This window comes from Borostomias antarcticus, assembly GCF_949987555.1.
Source record: "Borostomias antarcticus genome assembly, chromosome: 5".
NCBI lineage: Eukaryota > Metazoa > Chordata > Actinopteri > Stomiiformes > Stomiidae > Borostomias > Borostomias antarcticus.
The window spans coordinates 34,442,356-34,465,207 of record NC_140238.1 but is presented as its reverse complement, the minus strand read 5'-3'; the positions used below and the strand labels follow the sequence as shown (position 1 = coordinate 34,465,207).

The following is a 22,852-nucleotide window of genomic DNA, read 5'->3' as shown; positions in this document are numbered from 1 at the left end:
GCTACTGTCAGCCATGATGACTGAAGCAGGGTTTTCTGGGAGTGATTGAGGGGTCTCTCTCTAAATGGACCACCATCTCTCTCTCTAGGTTCCTGGTCTTCCTGAGGGTCCCTGCCTGATCCTTGCTCTTCAGAGAGACAATGTTGTGACCTGTTTTGACCTCATGCTTCAAAAGTAAGACATGCTGTTAAAAATGTATAAGCTATGTGAATGTTAAACATGAAGGTTTCGCTTGTGTAACGCTGTGCTTAAATAATGTACGGTTCTATAATGTACGGTTCTATAATGTACGGTTCTATACTGAAGCATTTACAGAGACAGGTCTGATCTTGAACACGCTGGGAGAGGGATGGTTTACCCCAGCACCGAAACACAGGTACGTTCCTCAGAGATTACAATATATTATATCCATTATTACATATCATAGAGAAAATAAACAAACTAATCCCTCATGTAGCATTGAGCTAGTGGCTCTCCTTGTATGACTGAATAAGTGGTGATCTAATATTGTCATGTGTTTTGGCTTTAGGCAGCGCGTCTGCTGTGCTACCTGTTTGATGGCCTGACTCCCGATAGTCATCAGGCTATTGTCTCGCAGTAACTGGAGGGATCATCTCCCACATCATCTCCCAAATCATCTCCCACATCATCTCCCACATCATCTCCCAAATCATCTCCCAGATCATCTCCCAAACCATCTCCCAAATCATCACAACACACAAACAAATATGGGAATAAAACCTATGTGAATAAAATAACTTGCAAATGAGACTTGCAAATTATTTGTTTTCACTACAGTGCCTCAAATGTCTCTATTTAACTATATTTAACAACCCGATTTGGTTTTAACACGCCTGCAATCTACTAATGTGTGTGTAGTCCGAGAAAGCAAGATTGCAAAACTCATTTCACTGTTGGTGATTAGAAAGCCTGTTCTAGAGTGCTGTTTACTGTATGCATGACAAAATACTTCATATTTCAGATCCAAAATTATTTTAATTCTCAAGATGATAAAAAAATAATTGTGAATTTGTAAACCATTGCATAACTGCTGTAGTGTAAAAATGTGAACTTGTGTTAGCAATATTAATCATACACTACAGGAAAAGGATTATGCATTTCACATCATTCTTTTTACTTAATTCTTAAGAACCAGACAATCTACGACTCCAGGAGGCTTTTAATGTGAACATTGGGGATCTTGCATGAATACAGTATAACTACGGTCTTGTGTTCACAATTTACACAAATCAACATATAGATACGTTCTAAGAGAATAATTTGATACAGTATAAGGTGTCCTTAATAGCCATATTATTTTATTAAAATAAAAGGTTTTCCCCATTCATAATACAAATGCTCATCAAGGTCAATAATTGTATAAAGTCCTCAGAATGTAACCCCTTGCTTTCTGCTAGTCTTAATATAAACCCTGAGACCCCCCTTAACCTCATGAATACACAAACCCTTTGTTTAAATCTTTTGTTTAAAAATTTATTTCATTGTATAGCAATTCACAAAACTAGATGCTACATCATAATGGATTAACTGCTCTCCATATTCCAGTGACCTAGTGTACTAATTTAGAACGTACATTCAATATTTCAGGGTTTTCATGTTAAATTAACATCTGTATTGAAATTATTTACAGGGAAAATTATTTACAGTTGTTCCCTGTAATTCGACTTGTCAGCAATAATTATCCTAAACATCTAATCAATGACAAGAGGGTTTCTCTTCTGAGTAATGATCAAATAAAACACTAAGCAAAGACATGAGCAGAGAAAGCACCTTACTGTTCCACTGTACTTTTGACAGCATACAAATAGTGCACAACCATCAATATTCAGCACTGATTAATAGACTTTCTCTGGAAGTTAAACATAGAAAAAAGGAACATACTTCAGAAAAAAACACATAATACATGGCCACTTCAGGATGATAACGCAAATCCCATTCACTGACATTCCTTCACTGTAGACAACAGCCGATAATCCTTTTCTTTCTAAAGTGAGATCTGTCCACCCAATACAATTCTAGCAAGTCTCTTATTGACAAATAATGCTTTTGTCACTGTTACACAAAAGGATCTCAAGTTTGGATTTTACCCATAGCTTTTGAAACGTGAGGTACTGTGTACCCAACATATCACAAAAATAAATGTGATGCCATAAGTTCCTATGAATGCACATTTCAATCTATAAAGAACTAGGTTTGGTATCTGTCAAATTAGGTGCCTAATAATTTACTGTATGTATAATGCTAAAATGCAGTTATAAAAATACAAAAAAAAAATAACAGTAGAGGTCTTTGGTAAAACTACAAAATGGGCTTCAAGTCCATTAATATCGTCAGCAAAAGCAATTGGCATAGATTAATCCTCTTTCTGTCATTTACTTGTGAAGAGATTTCATACTATTTAAAAACACACCATGATGGTTACTACAGGAAGGAAAGTACAACACCACTTTGGTTCATTTGAGAGAAACTAATATTTGACATCATAATTTTAGTTGGCTTCACAGGAGGAAAAAAACAAACCTGTGATATTGAAGTCAGGGTAATGTTAGAATGCACACTGCAGTCCATTAACATTTAAAGGATTCTCCAACACTAATTCATGGATTGGGACATTCTACAGCAGTGCACTGGTCCATAACATCATTCTAAGAGATTTATAAAAGTACCAAAATGTCTGTCAAACAAATTTACAAAGGAATCTCAAATATCAATTATGTCCACAGAAGATTGATGCTTTTCTATCAGTAATCTGAACTGTATGCACAATAACATTCATAACATTACAAGAAACAACATGAATACCTTTTTACCAGCAGCAGCAGCGCTTGCAGAATGAAGTGATCGTTCGCTAGAATTAATCAATACAAATATCCTGGCAGTGATCTAGATCTTAGCTGGTTAACATAGTGCATACTGGAAAACATGCAATACAATTGTTTTGCCTGCTGTTTTTACTTGTTCAACATGATGAACATGAGAACATAAAACCAGGTAACATGTCATAATATATTTCCTACTAGACACCAAGGCATATGTTAGTTTCTTTTGAGTTGCTTCATTGCCATACATGTAAACAATTTAAATTTAACTAAATTCCTTAATTGTTAAAGGTACCTGGTTTTCTCTCTAAACCTAGAATGCAGTAAATCATCAAGAACCCAGATAAAGCAAGAAGAACGAGGAAAGATGCATGGTTTTCACACACAGTAGAAGGTCATTTCAATTAGATTACTAACGCACATTTCACCGTCATATCTGAACATGAAAACAACAAGTATAACACCTCTCACGTGTTCATTAACACTACAGGAGGATGCTCTCACGTGTTCATTAACACTACAGGAGGATGCCCTCACATGTCAAACAGCCCATCTCCTGTTTTGGTGTACAAGACCATAAATTGCAGTGTCCTTGTTTGCATACTGCGAAATGTCAAATCAAAATTGTAATTTTAAACAAGATGGATTCCCTGTCCAAAATCAACCCCTCATCCATTTGTGCTTGATGTTTAAGTGGATAGGACATTTAAGTGGATAGGACAGGTGGGAACAATAGTGTCATTTTCAACCGGCCAAGCAGAGAGCAAGGTGGAACAATTGACCCGTCAGATCCTGAAGTACTGATCCAGCGCTTGGTCTGGATGGGATCTGAATCAGAAGCATGGTCTGGATGGGATCTTAACCAGGAAGCATGGTCTGGATGGGATCTGAACCAGGAAGCATGGTCTGGATGGATCTGAACCAGAAGCATGGTCTGGATGGGATCTGAACCAGGAAGCATGGTCTGGATGGGATCTGAACCAGGAAGCATGGTCTGGATGGGATCTGAACCAGAAGCTTGGTCTGGATGGGATCTGAACCAGAAGCATGGTCTGGATGGGATCTGAACCAGAAGCTTGGTCTGGATGGGATCTGAACCAGGAAGCATGGTCTGGATGGGATCTGAACCAGGAAGCATGGTCTGGATGGGATCTGAACCAGGAAGCATGGTCTGGATGGGATCTGAACCAGAAGCATGGTCTGGATGGGATCTGAACCAGGACGCATGGTCTGGATGGGATCTGAACCAGAAGCATGGTCTGGATGGGATCTGAACCAGGACGCATCATGGCTGGATCAGACTAGGGGCAGCGTTCAGCTGAAGCTTTCATTTTTTAAGCTTTAAAGCCCCACTATGATGTTGATTTCATCTTAAAATATCAGTTTCAAAGTGGATCTATTGGTGTTCTGGATCATCATAGTGAGAACAGCAGCTCTTCCATTCCCTCAGAGGGGTCCGGCGGCCTGGATTCCCTCAGAGGGGTCCGGCGGCCTGTATTCCCTCAGAGGGGTCCGGCGGCCTGGATTCCCTCAGAGGGGTCCGGCGGCCTGGATTCCCTCAGAGGGGTCCGGCGGCCTGGATTTGCGCTATGGAACTTTTGACCGCGAGCCACGGTTTTCTCTCGCGTGAACGTTCTGCTTTACCTTTAGCTCTCCTCTTCGTTTTCCTTAGCTTGTCAGTTGTCAACAAATGCACATGAGAGGCGTAACGGGCGTCTCAGCGTTTTACCACAATGGGACTGTGGTTGTAATGGCTCTAGTGGCCTTTAGGGGCCGCTAAAGTGCATAAAACTGGACCACTACATAATGGGGCTTTAAGTCAGAATTCAGGCACTGGCATGTGGTCTTCATACAATTAGCTATAATCTATGGAAATACTTTTATATAGGATTGGGCACAATACACTATGGCATATATATTTCCATTAAAAGTCCCCTATCATGCAAATGAGCTGTTGCTCCCCAACTCCACTCTCCATGCCTCCAGACATTCGACCAATGCAAACGCAGCAGGACATTTCTGATTGGGTAACAATCTTTTCAGCTGTTTTCAGATGGGCGGTGTCGTTCTAATAGTCCCCTGCTGACCTCACAAGCATAGGCAAATCTGAACAGCTTGTTGAATTCTGTTTTCAGAATGTGGCTGCCCACAAAAAACTGACTTGGGCTTCTTATTTCACAGTTGTTTAATTAGTAGGCCCATCAGAGACCCAAATATACGTGCACAGGCACTGAAAAAGTGAGTTTTCATAATAGGGGACCATTAATGCATGATCAAACTGCATTTTGCTGAGATTTTTGCACAAGCTTTGACTACCTGTGTTCACTTTTCTTAACAATCCTAAACATAGATGCACAAGGTTTTCATCTAAGGCAAGGCACTTGAGAATGAGAGGCCAAGGATCAGATATGTTCTATACATGTTTAAGAATCTAGGAGTCCTACAAAACCGACCATGTCATACTTTAGCACGTACAATACGTGCTCCTCTAACATCTATATAATGAATGAATAATCACTACAGGACAGACGGACCCCCTAACTGCATTAGCGTCTAGCATGTGCCTTACTGATATTACAGCTGCTGGTTATGTCTCAAATGCATTCCAGGTTTGCACTTATTTGATTGAAAATGTAAATTCAACAATGAAAGTAGAAACTATTTAGTACTTTTTCTATGAAATCTAACCAGATATATAGAACTATACCATGATTTAACAAGAGGAAACATGAAATATTCTATTATGTTTCACAGTACACACAAAAGCTTTATACATTAGCATATTTAGAAAAAAATATAAATCTAATAAGAAACCAAAAACCTACAAAGCAGCTTAAACCTACAAAGCAGCTTTCTAAATACCCTTTAACAAATTCCCAGGTCAACAAAGTGCTTTAACAAGAAATCGATCTTCACAAAGGTGGTCGCAAAATGATGTTTGACTGAGTGTCAAGTGAAAAGTCAAATCAGGACAAGGAATCGTGGCTGTCCACAGATATAAGGGTACGAAATGTTTGTTCATTATTAATTTCAATAGAAAATTACATTTGTACTTGTTTATCAGTCAAACACCATTCATTAAGCTCTAATAAAACTATTCAATCACTGTATGAAATACTGAAACGCAAAACTATTTAGAAAATGTAAGCATAATATATGTATTAGTAGTTCTTCAAAGGGCTAATTCCTTAAATAGTACCTTGAATAATTGTACATCACCACTTTAATATTGTTGTCTTACAGTAGGGACATTCTGTTTTACTAGATGCACAGTTCTCACAAAGGACATAATGTTGGCAAGGCTGCAGAACTATGCACCGGTCATGCTTTTGGCAAACTATACATTTCTTTGACTGAAGCTGATATATTACCTGTATTGAGAAAAGATGAGAGAATTTCAGTTACATCTCACAAAACTACTCAACATAATGATTTCATGCAAAATCTGTCAAATGGACATTTTAATTACATAATCAGTTTTAATCTATAGCCAAGATAGGTGACTAGGTTTGAAGTGTTTCAGACACTAGCGCTCTAGGAATGAGCCGTGTGGGATCTAGCGTTCTTACCCCGTCTATACGGTCCAGGTCCGTGCGCAGCTGGCTCTGGATGGAGTGGAGCTTGGTCAGGGGCAGCTGGTCCAGGTCTCCATAGCTGCGCAGCAGTGGGGTCCCAGCGGAGCGACACAGCGCGTCCAGCTCCTCCTGCAGCTCCTCCACGCCGCGCTCCGCCTCCTCGCGCTTCTGCTCCGCCAGCTGACGCTCCGCCTCCGCTGACTTCACCTGCTCCTTCGCATCGTGCACGTCTTTCTGCCACGCTTCACACGCCTAGAGCACAGACACATGTGCTTAACATGCATGTGGGATTGCAGTCATGTAGACAAAACAACGCAGTCCTAGTTCCACAGTACGGGCCAGTCTGACCTGTTTGACCTGGTGCCAGGCCTCCTCCCACTGCTTGATCTTCCTCTTGGCCTCGTCCAGCTCCCGGAGCAGCCGGGCCACGTCGGCAGAGCTGGAGCTCCCGGCCGCGGAGGCCAGGCTGCTGAACACGGGGGACGCGCTGGGAGAGTAGCTGCCGCTCACAAAGTCCCAGATGCTGCCGGCGCCCCCGTTCAGACCTGACGGGCGGACAGGGAACACGCTCATATCCAGTCACAAAGGAAGATGGGAACATCCCATTAGAGATGACAGCTACAGTAGTAATCTGACCCTGCCAGTGTGCAGCCTGAGAACCACTCACCCAGGGAGTTCTGGGAGGAGGAGCTTGGGGTTCCTAGAAGGCCGTGCTGGGGTTTGGCTAGCAGGGCCTGGGATTGACCCTGCTGGGCTGCCATCCCTGAGAGCAGGGACTGGGACAGGGACTGGGACAGCGAGCTCAGCGGGGAGGCAGAGAGGGACGAGGAGGAGTTGAGTGAGGAGGATCGTGCAAGTGAGCCAGGAATGTTGACCGGGGCCGAACCTCCTATCACCCTCTGACCTGATGGAAGGTAATCAGTCAGGTCACAAAACACAAACTAGGATATAAAACATCACATTTTACTACTTATGTCCAGCATGTGTTCTAAATGGACAGCATGTGTTCTAAATGGACAGCATATGTTCTAAATGTCCAGCGTGTTCTAAATGGACAGCATGTGTTCTAAATGGACAGTGTGTTCTAAATGGACAGCATGTGTTCTAAATGGACAGCATGTGTTCTAAATGGACAGTATGGGTTCTAAATGGACAGCATGTGTTCTAAATGGACAGCATGTGTTCTAAATGGACAGCATGTGTTCTAAATGGACAGCATGTGTTCTAAATGGACAGTGTGTGTTCTAAATGGACAGTATGTGTTCTAAATGGACAGTGTGTGTTCTAAATGGACAGTATGTGTTCTAAATGGACAGCACGTGTTCTAAATGGACAGCACATGTACTTACTTGCAAATCCAAGACTGCTGTGTTCTTGCTCCTCCAGCTCTTTATCAAGAGAGGCAACGTTAATGTCACTAAAATTCATATCAAGAGCTGATCCTGAAAGAGAAGATAGTTAAAAAGTAAGTCTGTGCATCCAAACGTACACAGTTGAGAGGAGCACAACGCTGGTAGAGTCTGTTAATAGAACTTACCTATGACTGATTCCACTGTGTTGCTCCCGGGATAAAAAGGGGTGGCTTTTGCGTTCATGGTTGATAAGGTGGTGGGTGAGGAACTATCTGAGCCGATACTAGAAGCCAAGCTTGACGTTATACTGGAAGTTATACTGGATGCCAGAGGATTCACCACAGAAAATACAGTATTGTGTGTCTGAAAAAGAAATGTTCATGAAGAGCTGTTTTATAACCATGGGTCAATGATGGGCAATTATAGATTGATGAAGACGTAAAACAAGACATTACGCAGTCAATGTAGATTCATGTTTGAGGATTGTATTCACAAGTGTTCAGGTAAGTAAATATAATGTTCTATTAACATGGATCAGTAACAACACTACTCATGGTGCCTCTATTCACTCAGGCAGATCTGCCCTTATATGCTCTGTCAGATGCATGCTGCTCACCTGCTTGTCTTGGTCCATTAACTTCTGATCATGTTGTCCCTTGTGGTTCCTTATCTAAAAGAACAAAAAGAACATTCCCATGACCAACATGCAAGACCCTCACACCCCAGGTCATGAACCCAAGACCTTTCTGAGAAGAGAAGAGAAGAGAAGAGAAGGCTGTTCATATTCAGTAACATCAGCAGCTCTATTAAAGACAGAGAAGTTGAAGTCAAATCATGCAGGTTATGACAAGTTATGAAAAATGAAGAAAAAGAAAAGCTACAGGACATAGAAAAGCTACAGACAAAACCAAAATTAATTCTTAACTATAAATCAAAAGTTCAACCAAAGAGTCAAGTGCCTCTTGCATGTAAGTTCAGTTGTTTTCCCATATGGAGAGAGAGCAGTCTTATACGTATGGAGAGAGAGCAGTCTTATACGTATGGAGAGAGAGCAGTCTTATACGTATGGAGAGAGAGCAGTCTTATACGTATGGAGAGAGAGCAGTCTTATACGTATGGAGAGAGAGCAGTCTTATACGTATGGAGAGAGAGCAGTCTTATACGTATGGAGAGAGAGCAGTCTTATACGTATGGAGAGAGAGCAGTCTTATACGTATGGAGAGAGAGCAGTCTTATACGTATGGAGAGAGAGCAGTCTTAGTACCTGGTCCTCCCGTTCAAAGCCCGGAGCTCTGGGATAGTTAGACGTCAGAGAGGACACACTGGATGTGCTGGACTCTGAACATAAGCTACCATTAGTTAAGGGTTTGGGCGTGCCGCTGGGCCCGGCGGGGGATAAAGAGCTGCTGCTTCCTGAGCTGGGCGTTACGGCCGGACTATCTGAACATGACACCTGAGGGAGACAAGTAACACAGTCTGAACATTATTTATGAGCCCAATTAAAGTCCAACTTTCTCAAACCATTGGTTTTGAAAACTTCAGCGCAGTAAGGTTGGGATTTTTGAGAGGGGAAGGTTGTTTCATTTCCTGTTTCATGTTGTGAATTTGGTCTTGGGGATTCTCGAGTTGCACTTGAAACCAAAAATATAATGACAAGGCAGTGGGGAAAAAATTGAATGAAATGTAAAAAATAAACATAAAAAAAACAGTAAATAAACATACAAAAATAATATATAATCATTATATATATATGAATATATATATATATATATATATGCATTTAACAATTGATGAGTATGAGTAGAGGAGCCTGATCAAATGCAGGTATGCAACACTGAAGGAGAGAGGGAGGAGGGTTGGGAGGAGAGAGGGAGGAGGGTTGGGAGGAGAGAGGGAGGAGGGGATAGAGGGAGGAGGGTTGGGAGGAGAGGGAGGAGAGAGGGAGGAGGGGATAGAGGGAGGAGAGAGGGAGGAGGGGAGAGAGGGAGGAGAGAGGGAGGAGAGAGGGAGGAGGGTTGGGAGGAGAGGGAGGAGAGAGGGAGGAGGGGATAGAGGGAGGAGGGTTGGGAGGAGAGGGAGGAGAGAGGGAGGAGGGGATAGAGGGAGGAGGGTTGGGAGGAGGGTTGGGAGGAGAGAGGGAGGAAGGGATAGAGGGAGGAGAGAGGGAGGAGGGGATAGAGGGAGGAGGGTTGGGAGGAGAGAGGGAGGAGGGGATAGAGGGAGGAGGGTTGGGAGGAGAGGGAGGAGAGAGGGAGGAGGGGATAGAGGGAGGAGGGTTGGGAGGAGAGAGGGAGGAGGGTTGGGAGGAGAGAGGGAGGAGGGGATAGAGGGAGGAGGGTTGGGAGGAGAGGGAGGAGGGGAGAGAGGGAGGAGGGTTGGGAGGAGAGGGAGGAGGGGAGAGAGGGAGGAGGGGATAGAGGGAGGAGGGGATAGAGGGAGGAGGGTTGGGAGGAGAGAGGGAGGAGAGAGGGAGGAGGGGATAGAGGGAGGAGGGTTGGGAGGAGAGAGGGAGGAGGGTTGGGAGGAGAGAGGGAGGAGGGGATAGAGGGAGGAGGGTTGGGAGGAGAGAGGGAGGAGGGTTGGGAGGAGAGAGGGAGGAGGGGATAGAGGGAGGAGGGTTGGGAGGAGAGGGAGGAGGGGAGAGAGGGAGGAGGGTTGGGAGGAGAGGGAGGAGGGGAGAGAGGGAGGAGGGGATAGAGGGAGGAGGGGATAGAGGGAGGAGAGTTGAGAGGAGAGGGAGGAGGGTTGGGAGGAGAGAGGGAGGAGGGGATAGAGGGAGGAGGGTTGGGAGGAGAGAGGGATAGAGGGAGGAGGGTTGGGAGGAGGGGATAGAGGGAGGAGAGAGGGAGGAGGGTTGGGAGGAGAGAGGGAGGAGGGGATAGAGGGAGGAGGGTTGGGAGGAGAGAGGGATAGAGGGAGGAGGGTTGGGAGGAGGGGATAGAGGGAGGAGAGAGGGAGGAGGGTTGGGAGGAGAGAGGGAGGAGGGGATAGAGGGAGGAGGGTTGGGAGGAGAGAGGGATAGAGGGAGGAGGGTTGGGAGGAGGGGATAGAGGGAGGAGAGAGGGAGGAGGGATGGGAGGAGAGAGGGAGGAGAGAGGGAGGAGGGTTGGGAGGAGAGAGGGAGGAGAGAGGGAGGAGGGTTGGGAGGATTGTATTCATCACATACATTTCCCACTTGGCCATTGTTGCTGGTGGTGATGGTGATGGAGTTGGAGCTGCTGCTCCACTCGCTGGCGGGACCCTCAGAGTACTGGGAGCCCAGTTTGGACTGGGAGCTCGTCTGCATGGCGCTCAGCAGGGAGCTCATGGTCTCTTCTGTGGAGGGAATTCCTAGAAAAGCACAAACAGACCAAGACCACGTTTGGATCTCGAATTCTTCTTTCCTCATCTCCTTGAGATAATATCTCATCCAAAATGACTAAAACTGAAAACACATTGGCATTTACTGGAACAGGTTGTCAACCAAGAAGACATTTAGATATTTAGAGCCTACGGTAAAAAGACGGACTTACTTTCTACATGGGCGAACGCACAGAAGGGCCCCCGGGGACAGTAGCCAGTCTGCCTCATGTCGTTGCATTTGGTGGATTTATAGATCTGAGATAGTGAGAGGGAACAAGCAGGAAGACAGGTTTAATACACCTAACATGATATCGCCAGGAGAAATCAATGTCCCTCCTTGTCCCTCATGTTAGGAGGTTGAGAGAAGGAGGTTGAGAGAAGGAGGTTGAGAGAAGGAGGTTGAGAGAAGGAGGTTGAGAGAAGGAGGTTGAGAGAAGGAGGTTGAGAGGAGGAGGTTGAGAGGAGGAGGTTGAGAGGAGGTTGAGAGGAGAGGCTACTCACCTCGGGGTGGAACTGCTGCTCGGTCCGTGAGTGGCAGTACTGGCAGCTGTCTGCGCTGTCACACTTCGATGGCTCTCCCCACTCGTCCCCGTGTTTCACATTAGGACACGGAGTCGACCTGCAAAAACATTCCCAACGCTTTCGTTCAACAGACGAGCGGTGTGACTAACGGCTCAGCTGTTCCAGCCCCAGAACGTGAGCGCTCACCTGTACTTGAACTTGCGTGGGTTTCTTCTTCTGTCTCTGCTGTTGTGGTAGTGGGGGCAGGCATAGCCCTGTCTGCATAGTCTTGGAGGCTTGGTACACTGTTCCGTTTTATAGTTTGCCAAAACAAAGTTTGTGTCTACAAGGAATGTACAAGTTAAATACTTTGCTAATTGCTTCATAATAGGTCAAAGAAATCCAAGGTATAGAATTTGAAAGTAAACTGGTTCTGTTATGCCATCAACAATGTGACTGTAGCTCACCTTGCCATCGAGGGTCCTCTGTTAGGGTCTTCTCGATCATGGCCTGGCTCGCTAGGACCCCCGGCTGGAGGTCAGGGATGCCTTCTCCAGACCCCAGCTGGCCATTCTGGAGCGCCTCCTGAGCCTGGATCTCTCTGGGTAAACAGACAGCATCACCGTGGAGACGGGTACAGTAGAAGACCCAGCCACGCTAATTGCTGTACGGTGCTTTTTTGCTCACCAGTTGCTAGGCAACACTTATGTCTGTTTAATCACTATTTAAGAGCAGTCTTATTATTTCAGACAACTGCAGGGTGTGGTTGTCTCAGCTACTGGCAACATATGCAGCGAGCATAACACTAAAACTGACCCCCTTTATACCAGTAGATATTAGATAATAGATCATATCACAGCAGCTCTGTTATAACATGATTTCATCTCCAGAGTTACAGACGTGAAGAGAATGAGGACCAGAGGGAGAGGATGAGGACCAGAGGGAGAGGATGAGGACCAGAGGGAGAGGATGAGGACCAGAGGGAGAGGATGGGAGAGGATGAGGACCAGAGGGAGAGAATGAGGACCAGAGGGAGAGCATGAGGACCAGAGGGAGAGGATGAGGACCAGAGAGAGAGGATGAGGACCAGAGGGAGAGCATGAGGACCAGAGGGAGAGGATGAGGACCAGAGAGAGAGGATGAGGACCAGAGGGAGAGCATGAGGACCAGAGGGAGAGGATGAGGACCAGAGGGAGAGAATGAGGACCAGAGGGAGAGGATGAGGACCAGAGGGAGAGGATGAGGACCAGAGGGAGAGGATGAGGACCAGAGGGAGAGGATGAGGACCAGAGGGAGAGAATGAGGACCAGAGGGAGAGGATGAGGACCAGAGGGAGAGGATGAGGACCAGAGGGAGAGGATGAGGACCAGAGGGAGAGGATGAGGACCAGAGGGAGAGGACTACATGTAAGACTCATCACCTGATGTCATAGACGGGGGGGCGGAGGTCGTGGGCCCCGTGAGCGAAGGCGCAGTGGAGGCCGTTCTTCACACAATGGCCGCGCGCGTCTGTCTCGTGGATACAGGTGCCTGTCTTGTAATAGCGGAGATGGTACTTGCGCTCGGTGTCGCCAGTGGTCCTGTGTAAGTAGGGACAGCTAGAGAGACAAGGACAACCCAGAACCAGTGGTCCTGTGTAAGTAGGGACAGCTAGAGAGACAAGGACAACCCAGAACCAGTGGTCCTGTGTAAGTAGGGACAGCTAGAGAGACAAGGACAACCCAGAACCAGTGGTCCTGTGTAAGTAGGGACAGCTAGAGAGACAAGGACAACGCAGAACCAGGCTGGTCACTAAATGAGGCGCTATTCATTATACTTCACACACAAACACCAATCCCCCCTGTAGCAGCCTTTTCTGAATGGGATTATATCATGATAACCAAGCAAAGAATGACTTACAGAACAGAATGTGTGAGAATGTCCAAGTCTGTGTTGATACTGTTCTGCTGTTTAATATGCATAACAAAACAATGGCGACAGCAAGTATGCAGCCATGCCCACTGTGGGAGTAACAGGAACGCCATCGGCCTGAGATGGAACATTCTAACAGGATTTTCATCTATGGAATTTATCCGTTTCTGTGCGGAAATAACCGTGATGCTTCTATCAATGTAATCTACCACAAAACGCAAAATAACCAATAATCTTCTTGAATATAGCAAACGTTCCATACTTGGGTAGCAACAGTAACCATGGCAACTGATGTGATGTCATGAAAACAGAACAGTGACTGATACTAGGGGGGGAGAAGGAACCGCTTAATCTCAGAGTTCCTCTTGATAATCTAGAATAATATCATCTATCATATTCTACTGAAACGGTGAATTTGAAATTGGAACATTTAGGCTACACACTGCACTGACCGTCAGGATAAGCAAACTGAACGTAATTACAAGATTACCGTAACTAATGGATTATTTAATCTCAATTGTTTGTTAAGTCTCATTCTACAAACAACCCTCAAGATTTAGGGAAAAAACAGAGCAAAATAAATCTATTATACTGCACATTTATACAAGGCATTTATACTACACATTGATTCAGCTACAAAGCATCATTCAAGTGAGCACAATGTTGGCATAGTTGCATTATTGAATACTTAATCTTTCATCATATCTGAGACACAGATTTAGCCTGATTTATACAGGGAGTACATAAGAGCCAAGAGTCTCTGCTGATGGTTAAGAATAGAAAAAATGCTTCTCAGGCATCTTATTGCAAGTTAGAGGAGATAAAAGTGCCAGATGACGTTAATATAACCTAAATTTAAGCAATAAACCACGAGAGGCTGTGTTATAGTGATTTTATAACAGCTAGGGGGCGTTGTTAGGCACGACACGAAGAAGAGTAAAACCCCCCTAGCTGTTATAAAATCACTATAACACACGGCCTCTCGTAGTTTATTGCTTTTATACAACGGTTACTACAGATATTAGTGGAAAATAAACACACAGCAATATAAAATATGATCATTTATTCAAAACGAAGCATCATTCCCTCAATTGTGCCGAGCAAAATAGTTCCCCTAACAAAACCGTTGCCAAGCAACAGATGCATTGGATGGAATGTTCAGTGGTTTTGAAAAAACCCAATGATAGACCCACAATGCACTGGGTCAGATGGGAGGAACATTAATACTGAAAATGGAACGATATGTGGTCCCAGGTGTGTGTTACAAAGTATATTAACACAGCTTCCAGCCAATCAGAATAAAGAACCAGAACTAACCGTTGTATAAACCTAACTCTAACCCTAAGGTCCATATGAATGATCTTAATAATAATAATAATAATAATAACAATAAACAACTTTCATTTATATAGCGCCTTTCATAAAACCCAAGGTTGCTTTACATAGGGGCAATAACAGACAAGAGACAAACATGGTAGACAGAGACACAACATTAAGAAACGGAAGCCAGAGGTCAAAGGCCATGTCAAAGTCTTGGTGTCTAGGGACCTCAGAGAATCTATTCCCAGTGTCAAAAATAGTGTGTCTGTTACTATGCCTGAGTAAATTGGAATAAACCAAAGGAGAAATGTGAAATGTCTATCTCCGCTCATATCCCGCCCATCTGACAGAGGAGAGGATAACACCATGCAAACAGTGATTCCATGCACACAGATGCCATTGATCCCCTTCAGCAACAAAGTTAGCGATTAATGAAATTCCTTGAAATTTGCAACCCTAAGTGACACAACTGATCCATGCATCCGCTCCATAATCACACCTGCCCGTCAACTCATGGCATGGGGATCCATCTGATCCATCCATCCGCTCCATATGGCATGGGGATCCATCGACTGACTGATGAGTCAACTCATGGCATGGAGATCCATCGACTGATTGATGAGTCAAGTCGTCGAGGCGTTAGTGGGATTGATACGTCAAGTCTGGCATAATTGGTGGTACGGATGCAGAAGTGCCCATTGACTCCTCAGGAACTCTGGTTCGTGAACCGGTTCGTTTCAAAATTCCTGGAACCTTGGTTCTGTCCAGAGAACGGGCCCGCGTTTCGACCGATTTTTGAGCCGAACCGTTGTACGCCAGCCCACGCCCATGATGTCGTCACGGTTCGCACTGAAAAACCTACTTTTTTGTGGTGCCGGTTCGGAACCAGCTTTTGGGTTCCCGAACTCATTTATTTTTGGTCGAAATGCTCGGAACCATTCAAAATTAGGTTCGCGAACCGGCACCGAATCGGTTCCCTCTTGGTGGAAAAGGCCTATGAGTGTGCAGGATGCTAGGAATTAGCTGCACATGTGATGGATGAATGCACAGTACAGGGTTGAAACTCAACTGAATTTTCATTAAATCAGGTTGTTTTAACCAATATCATGCTGCAAGATCTAGAATTGCATTTTATGTTTTTCCCCAACTAGGCTACATTTAAATTCTCTGTTATAGGGGTCTGCGGTGGTGTAGCGGTCTAATGCATTGTGGGAACCGCTGGTCTCTCCAGATCTGAGTATGGAGGGATCCCAGAGGGAGGGGCCTATTGGGCCACCGCTCCCCGAGTTTAATCTCGTTTTGAGAGTTCGTCACACAACAGCAACCCTGCCTGATGTCTGAATTACGGTTGTGAGCTGAGATAGTGGAGGAGTTGTCTCTGTGTGACGAATCCTCAACAGGGGGAACTGGACACTAGGTCAGTGTCAATTGGCTACCAAATTGGATGAAAACGGGATACAATCCTAAAATAAATATACAAAATAAAATGAAAAATTGTTGAAAAAAAGCTGTTATAGGCAACAAAAAGGGTCAAAATTCCAGACCTTAACTTCCCATGGAAATTTAGTGGAAATGTTCCACCCCTTTGCAACCCTAGACTTGACCAATGTGGCAGCTGCATGAATTAAAGCGGATGGCCATCTTGAGCACAGATAACGCCCCTTACTTTACTGGTACTGATCAAGTCAAAATGCTCACACACAAGATTATGGTTGTTTTTATGGTGCTGTGCTGATTCCATTCTCCCTCTCTCAATCTGTCTCACTCTCTCCATAACGCTCTCTCAATCTGTCTCACTCTCTCCATAACTCGCTCAATCTGTCTCACTCTCTCCCTAACTCTCTCTAGAAGCTCTCACTCTCTCCCTAACTCTCTCTAGAAGCTCTCACTCTCTCCATAACTCTCTCAATCTGTCTCACTCTCTCCATAACTCTCGCTCAATCTGTCTCACTCTCTCCCTAACTCTCTCACTCTGTCTCACCCTCTCCATAACTCTCTCAATCTGTCTCACTCTCTCCATAACTCTCAATCTGTCTCACTCTCTCCCTAACTCTCAATCTGTCTCACTCTCTCCATAACTCTCTCAATCTGTCTCACTCTCTCCCTAACTCTCAATCTGTCTCACCCTCTCCATAACTCTCGCTCAATCTGTCTCACTCTCTCCATAACTCTCTCTAGAAGCTCTCACCCTCTCCATAACTCTCTCAATCTGTCTCACCCTCTCCATAACTCTCTCAATCTGTCTCACTCTCTCCCTAACACTCGCTCAATCTGTCTCACTCTCTCCCTAACTCTCTCAATCTGTCTCACTCTCTCCCCAACTCTCTCAATCTGTCTCACTCTCTCCATAACTCTCTCAATCTGTCTCACCCTCTCCATAACTCTCTCAATCTGTCTCACTCTCAACATAACTCTCTCAATCTGTCTCACTCTCTCCCTAACTCTCTCAATCTGTCTCACTCTCTCCCCAACTCTCTCAATCTGTCTCACCCTCTCCATAACTCTCTCTAGAAGCTCTCACCCTCTCCATAACTCTCGCTCAATCTGTCTCACTCTCTCCCTAACTCTCGCTCAATCTGTCTCACTCTCTCCATAACTCTCTCAATCTGTCTCACTCTCTCCATAACACTCGCTCAATCTGTCTCACTCTCTCCATAACACTCGCTCAATCTGTCTCACTCTCTCCCCAACTCTCTCAATCTGTCTCACTCTCTCCCCAACTCTCAATCTGTCTCACTCTCTCCATAACTCTCTCAATCTGTCTCACCCTCTCCATAACTCTCGCTCAATCTGTCTCACTCTCTCCATAACTCTCGCTCAATCTGTCTCACTCTCTCCATAACTCTCAATCTGTCTCACTCTCTCCATAACTCTCTCAATCTGTCTCACTCTCTCCCTAACTCTCTCAATCTGTCTCACTCTCTCCCTAACTCTCGCTCAATCTGTCTCACTCTCTCCCTAACTCTCGCTCAATCTGTATCACTCTCTCCATAACTCTCTCAATCTGTCTCACTCTCTCCCCAACTCTCTCAAACTGTCTCACTCTCTCCATAACTCACTCAATCTGTCTCACTCTCTCCCCAACTCTCTCAATCTGTCTCACTCTCTCCATAACTCTCACTCAATCTGTCTCACTCTCTCCCTAACTCTCGCTCAATCTGTCTCACTCTCTCCATAACTCGCTCAATCTGTCTCACTCTCTCCCTAACTCTCACTCAATCTGTCTCACTCTCTCCATAACTCTCTCAATCTGTCTCACTCTCTCCCTAACTCTCTCAATCTGTCTCACTCTCTCCATAACACTCGCTCAATATGTCTCACTCTCTCCCTAACTCTCGCTCAATCTGTCTCACTCTCTCCATAACTCTCGCTCAATCTGTCTCACTCTCTCCCCAACTCTCTCAATCTGTCTCACTCTCTCCCTAACTCTCGCTCAATCTGTCTCTCTCTCCCTAACACTCGCTCAATCTGTCTCACTCTCTCCATAACTCTCTCAATCTGTCTCACTCTCTCCCTAACTCTCAATCTGTCTCTCTCTCCCTAACACTCGCTCAATCTGTCTCACTCTCTCCCTAACACTCTCTCAATCTGTCTCACTCTCTCCCCAACTCTCTCAATCTGTCTCACTCTCTCCCTAACTCTCTCAATCTGTCTCACTCTCTCCCTAACTCGCTCAATCTGTCTCTCTCTCCCTAACTCTCTCAATCTGTCTCACTCTCCCTACCACTCGCTCAATCTGTCTCACTCTCTCCCTAACTCTCGCTCAATCTGTCTCACTCTCTCCATAACTCTCTCAATCTGTCTCACTCTCTCCCTAACTCTCGCTCAATCTGTCTCACTCTCTCCATAACTCTCTCAATCTGTCTCACTCTCCCTACCACTCGCTCAATCTGTCTCTCTCTCCCTAACTCTCTCAATCTGTCTCACTCTCCCTACCACTCGCTCAATCTGTCTCACTCTCTCCATTACTCTCTCAATCTGTCTCACTCTCTCTGAATATCACTCACACTGTCTATATTTCTCTATATCTCTGATGATTAAACATATTGACAGAGGTCAGTAGGTCGACAGTGTCGTGACTACAGCATGAAGTCAGACATCACTAGTGGAACACGTCACTCGAGTTCCAAAACCAGGATGTTCCCAGCAGCTACACAATGTAGTGGAACGTCCAAGTGAACAAACAACAATCGTCTATTTCTTTCACACTGGCATCTGTTCTTCGATCTTTATATTCTATATGCATGAGTTACAAGTTCAAAACACCACACCAATAGCCGTTTAAAGGATAATCTCACCATTTTGCACCTTAGACTCTATTTGTAGTCTGTCTCCCATGAACCTGACACAGAGACATCATTTCACTGACTGTTCACCTTTACACATGCCCCATAGACCTCCGTTGTAGCCCTGAGAGCCTGCAGAAAAACTAACTAGCTCAATACTGGAAGGATCAGTGAAATGATTTGTCAGGTTCATGGTAGAAAGATCACAAAAATGGTCTAAGTTCCAAAATAGTGAACTTATCCTTTAATTACAGTATTAATTAGTTAAAACCATCAATCAGGCTTTGCACTTACTCGTCTCCGTCAGGGCAAATGCCCGTTGTCTCGTCGTACTTTGTGCAATAAACATCAGGGCTGTAGTTAAAGGTCCCATCTCTTCTCCTGATCGGTCGTCTCCGCCGCTGGTTGAGGAAGTGCCAGTGAAAGCAGGTGAAGGGTCTGTGCTGGGTGCACTTGTGCTGCAGGAAGAGAGGGCACTGCTCGGTCCGGAACTCCTTCAGATATCTGAGATATTGAGAAGAAACACAGAAACGCATCCGTTAGCAAGATAAACCTAATTACTTCAAAGAAATAGATAATGCTTCAGAAATAGCGTTAGGCTAATCTCAATGAGGAGAATTCAAGTCATTTAGCTGACGTGCCTCATGCATGTTTACGTTCTGGTGTTCAGAGGAGACGCCGCCAGAGTTTAGGTAACTTGGGAACTGAGCGTTAGTCTGCTTCACTAACCTTGTTTAGTAAACCATCGCATTATTGATAGCGATGCGATCTAGTAACGTTATCTCTATACCTGCTAGTAACGTTATCACTATACCTGCTCACGCTGAGAAGCAGCTAGCTACTTAGTAGATACATGTTTTTATAATTTCATAACATGCTAGGCCTATGAGCACAGCTAGCACAGCTAGCACCAGCCAGCTACCTTAGTGCTAGTGGGAAGAGGAACTCTCGCTAGCTCGCTTCTCCCATCAGAGCTGTCAGCTAAGTTCTCCCTCTCAGAGCTGTCAGCTCAGTTCTCCCATATCAGACCTGTTAGCTCGCTAGTGTTTGACATGGCTAACGCAGAGCTAACATAGTATAAGTTACACTGGGCCCGATCCACAGAACCGACCCCTCCAGCAGTACTGTGGTTCCACTGGGCCCGATCCACAGAACCTACCCCTCCAGCAGTACTGTGGTTACACTGGGCCCGATCCACAGAACCGACCCCTCCAGCAGTACTGTGGTTACACTGGGCCCGATCCACAGAACCGACCCCTCCAGCAGTACTGTGGTGACACTGGGCCCGATCCACAGAACCTACCCCTCCAGCAGTACTGTGGTTACACTGGGCCCGATCCACAGAACCTACCCCTCCAGTACTGTGGTTACACTGGGCCCGATCCACAGAACCTACCCCTCCAGCAGTACTGTGGTTACTAGCGAGCTGGACTTGAGCTGGTTAACCGTTCACCTGTCAGCTCGCTCGCGCTGCAGCCCGCTAACTGTGTGTTGAGCTAGTGAGCTAGTGAGCTAGTGAGCTAGTCAGCTAGTGAGCTAGTCAGCTAGTGAGCTAGTGAGCTAGTCAGCTAGTGAGCTAGTGAGCTAGTGAGCGAGCTAGTGAGCTAGTGAGCTAGTGAGCTAGTGAGCGAGCTGGTGAGCAGGTGAGCTAGTGAGCTAGTGAGTGAGCTAGTGAGCTAGTGAGCTAGTGAGCTAGTGAGCGAGCTAGTGAGCTAGTGAGTGAGCTAGTGAGCTAGTGAGCTAGTGAGCGAGCTGGTGAGCTAGTGAGCTAGTGAGTGAGCTAGTGAGCTAGTGAGCTGGTGAGCAGGTGAGCTAGTGAGCTAGTGAGTGAGCTAGTGAGCTAGTGAGCAGGTGAGCTAGTGAGCTAGTGAGCTAGTGAGCGAGCAGGTGAGCTAGTGTGCTAGTGAGCTAGTGTGCTAGTGAGCTAGTGAGCTAGTGTGCTAGTGAGCGAGCAGGTGAGCTAGTGTGCTAGTGAGCTAGTCTAGTGAGCTAGTGTGCTAGTGAGCTAGTGAGCTAGTGTGCTAGTGAGCGAGCAGGTGAGCTAGTGTGCTAGTGAGCTAGTCTAGTGAGCTAGTCTAGTGAGCTAGTGAGCTAGTCTAGTTAGTGAGCTAGTGAGCTAGTGTGTTTAGCTAGTGAGCTAGTGTGTTTAGCTAGTGAGCTAGTGTGTTTAGCTAGTGAGCTAGTGTGTTTAGCTAGTGAGCTAGTGAGCTAGTGAGCTAGTGTGTTTAGCTAGTGAGCTAGTGAGCTAGTGAGCTAGTCTAGTGAGCTAGTGAGCTAGTGAGCTAGTGTGTTTAGCTAGTGAGCTAGTGTGTTTAGCTAGTGAGCTAGTGTGTTTAGCTAATGAGCTAGTGAGCTAGTGTGTTTAGCTAGTGAGCTAGTGAGCTAGTCTAGTGAGCTAGTGTGCTGGTGAGCAGGTGAGCAGGTGAGCTAGTTAGTTAGTTAGTTAGCTAGTCTAGTTAGTTAGCTAGTCTAGTGAGCTAGTCTAGTGAGCTAGTGAGTTAGTCAGCTAGTCTAGTTAGCTAGTCTAGCAGCAGTCCCAGAGAACCCCGAACTGACTGCTAGCTGGATGGCTCACCACACTGAATATTTAACTTTCTAATAATACTGTGTGTTTATTAGTTAATATAGAACAAGCATGCGTGTGTGTATCTAGCTGCTAGCTGTCATGTGGATAGATAGAGAGTTATTAGTTAATATAGAGTATTTAATATAGAGTTATTAGTTAATATAGAACACAAGCATGCGTGTGTGTGTGTAGCTAGCTGTGAGCTGTCATGTGAATAGATAGAGAGATAGCTGTGAAGGGTTAGGGTTAGGGTTAGGGGTTAGGGTTAGCTAGCTGTGAGCTGTCATGTGAACAGATAGAGAGCTGGCTGGGCTGGGCTCAGTCTATCCGCTGGTTCAGAATCAACCAGGCAGGTTCCATGTGTCCAGACAGATGTCTTGATCCCAAAACTATGTAAATGAGCTAGCTAGCTTGCATTAGTAACTATAATATAATAGAAACGCGTGTAATAGAATATGCAACGTCCTTTGAGGACCACGAACATGTGATCTGCATATCATGTAATACCTATTACAATAGAAGAGTTACATTCCAGCAAATACACGGAGCCCTATCGGGCTAGCGCGCGCTCGGGATTCAGAGAAGGGAAAGCTTCATGTTCAACACAGCGGGAGGGTTAGGGTTAGTCTGATTAAACTATGACTTCCATGTTAATGAGGTCTGGTATCTGGTGAATGATGTGGTTTCGATCGTTTCATGTTTGCTTTACTCACGTATAGTGGGTTGGTTTCTCGGTTTGAGGAGAAGCATTAGCCGCCGTTTTCGAAACCGACGGCATTTTCAGTCAAAACAATGAAATGCGCATGCGCGATGATCTCAAGCGCTCGCATCCTTGTATCCTGCAGGGGAACCCAAGAAGATAGGCTAGGCTTGTATCCTGCAGGGGAACCCAAGAAGATAGGCTAGGCTTGTATCCTGCAGGGGAACCCAAGAAGATAGGCTAGGCTTGTATCCTGCAGGGGAACCCAAGAAGATAGGCTAGGCTTGTATCCTGCAGGGGAACCCAAGAAGATAGGCTAGGCTTGTATCCTGCAGGGGAATCCAACAAGCTCGTCTGAATCATGCTGCTAGATGAGACCAAACCATGCATTTCACACGTGAAGTAGCCTAGTTGACAGAGACGTTCAGATCAGTCTAGCCTTCACGTGAGATGGTTCGGT

General features: G+C 45.4%; 2 protein-coding genes across 4 annotated transcripts in view; one reads left to right on the top strand and one right to left on the bottom strand.

The window, feature by feature from the left end:
* LOC311309828 (dynein axonemal assembly factor 8) overlaps positions 1-658 on the top strand; it is a 23,155-nt gene extending 22,497 nt beyond the window's left edge. Inside the window, exons 28-30 of the mRNA XM_084439151.1 lie at positions 89-174; positions 307-376; positions 530-658. Of these exons, the coding sequence (XP_084295277.1) occupies positions 89-174; positions 307-376; positions 530-601 (228 nt within the window). The 3' untranslated portion in view covers positions 602-658. The remainder of the gene's footprint in view (positions 1-88; positions 175-306; positions 377-529) is intronic.
* A 5,397-nt stretch (positions 659-6,055) lies between these two features.
* unkl (unk like zinc finger) lies at positions 6,056-22,470 on the bottom strand (the record flags this gene model as incomplete). Of its 3 annotated transcripts, XM_084437644.1 has the most annotated exons (16): positions 6,056-6,211; positions 6,410-6,667; positions 6,764-6,960; positions 7,083-7,319; positions 7,765-7,857; positions 7,953-8,130; positions 8,384-8,437; positions 9,032-9,220; positions 10,934-11,097; positions 11,280-11,364; positions 11,611-11,728; positions 11,818-11,953; positions 12,078-12,211; positions 13,031-13,207; positions 19,421-19,630; positions 22,406-22,470. In XM_084437644.1, the coding sequence occupies 16 exons, from the start codon at positions 22,468-22,470 to the stop codon at positions 6,056-6,058; spliced, it is 2,451 nt and encodes an 816-aa protein (XP_084293770.1). The 3 variants fall into 3 exon arrangements, with proteins under 3 accessions (XP_084293770.1, XP_084293772.1, XP_084293771.1); XM_084437646.1 differs by lacking the exon at positions 9,032-9,220; XM_084437645.1 differs by lacking the exon at positions 22,406-22,470 and having other exon boundaries at positions 13,031-13,241; positions 19,421-19,617.
* Positions 22,471-22,852: the final 382 nt, after the last annotated feature.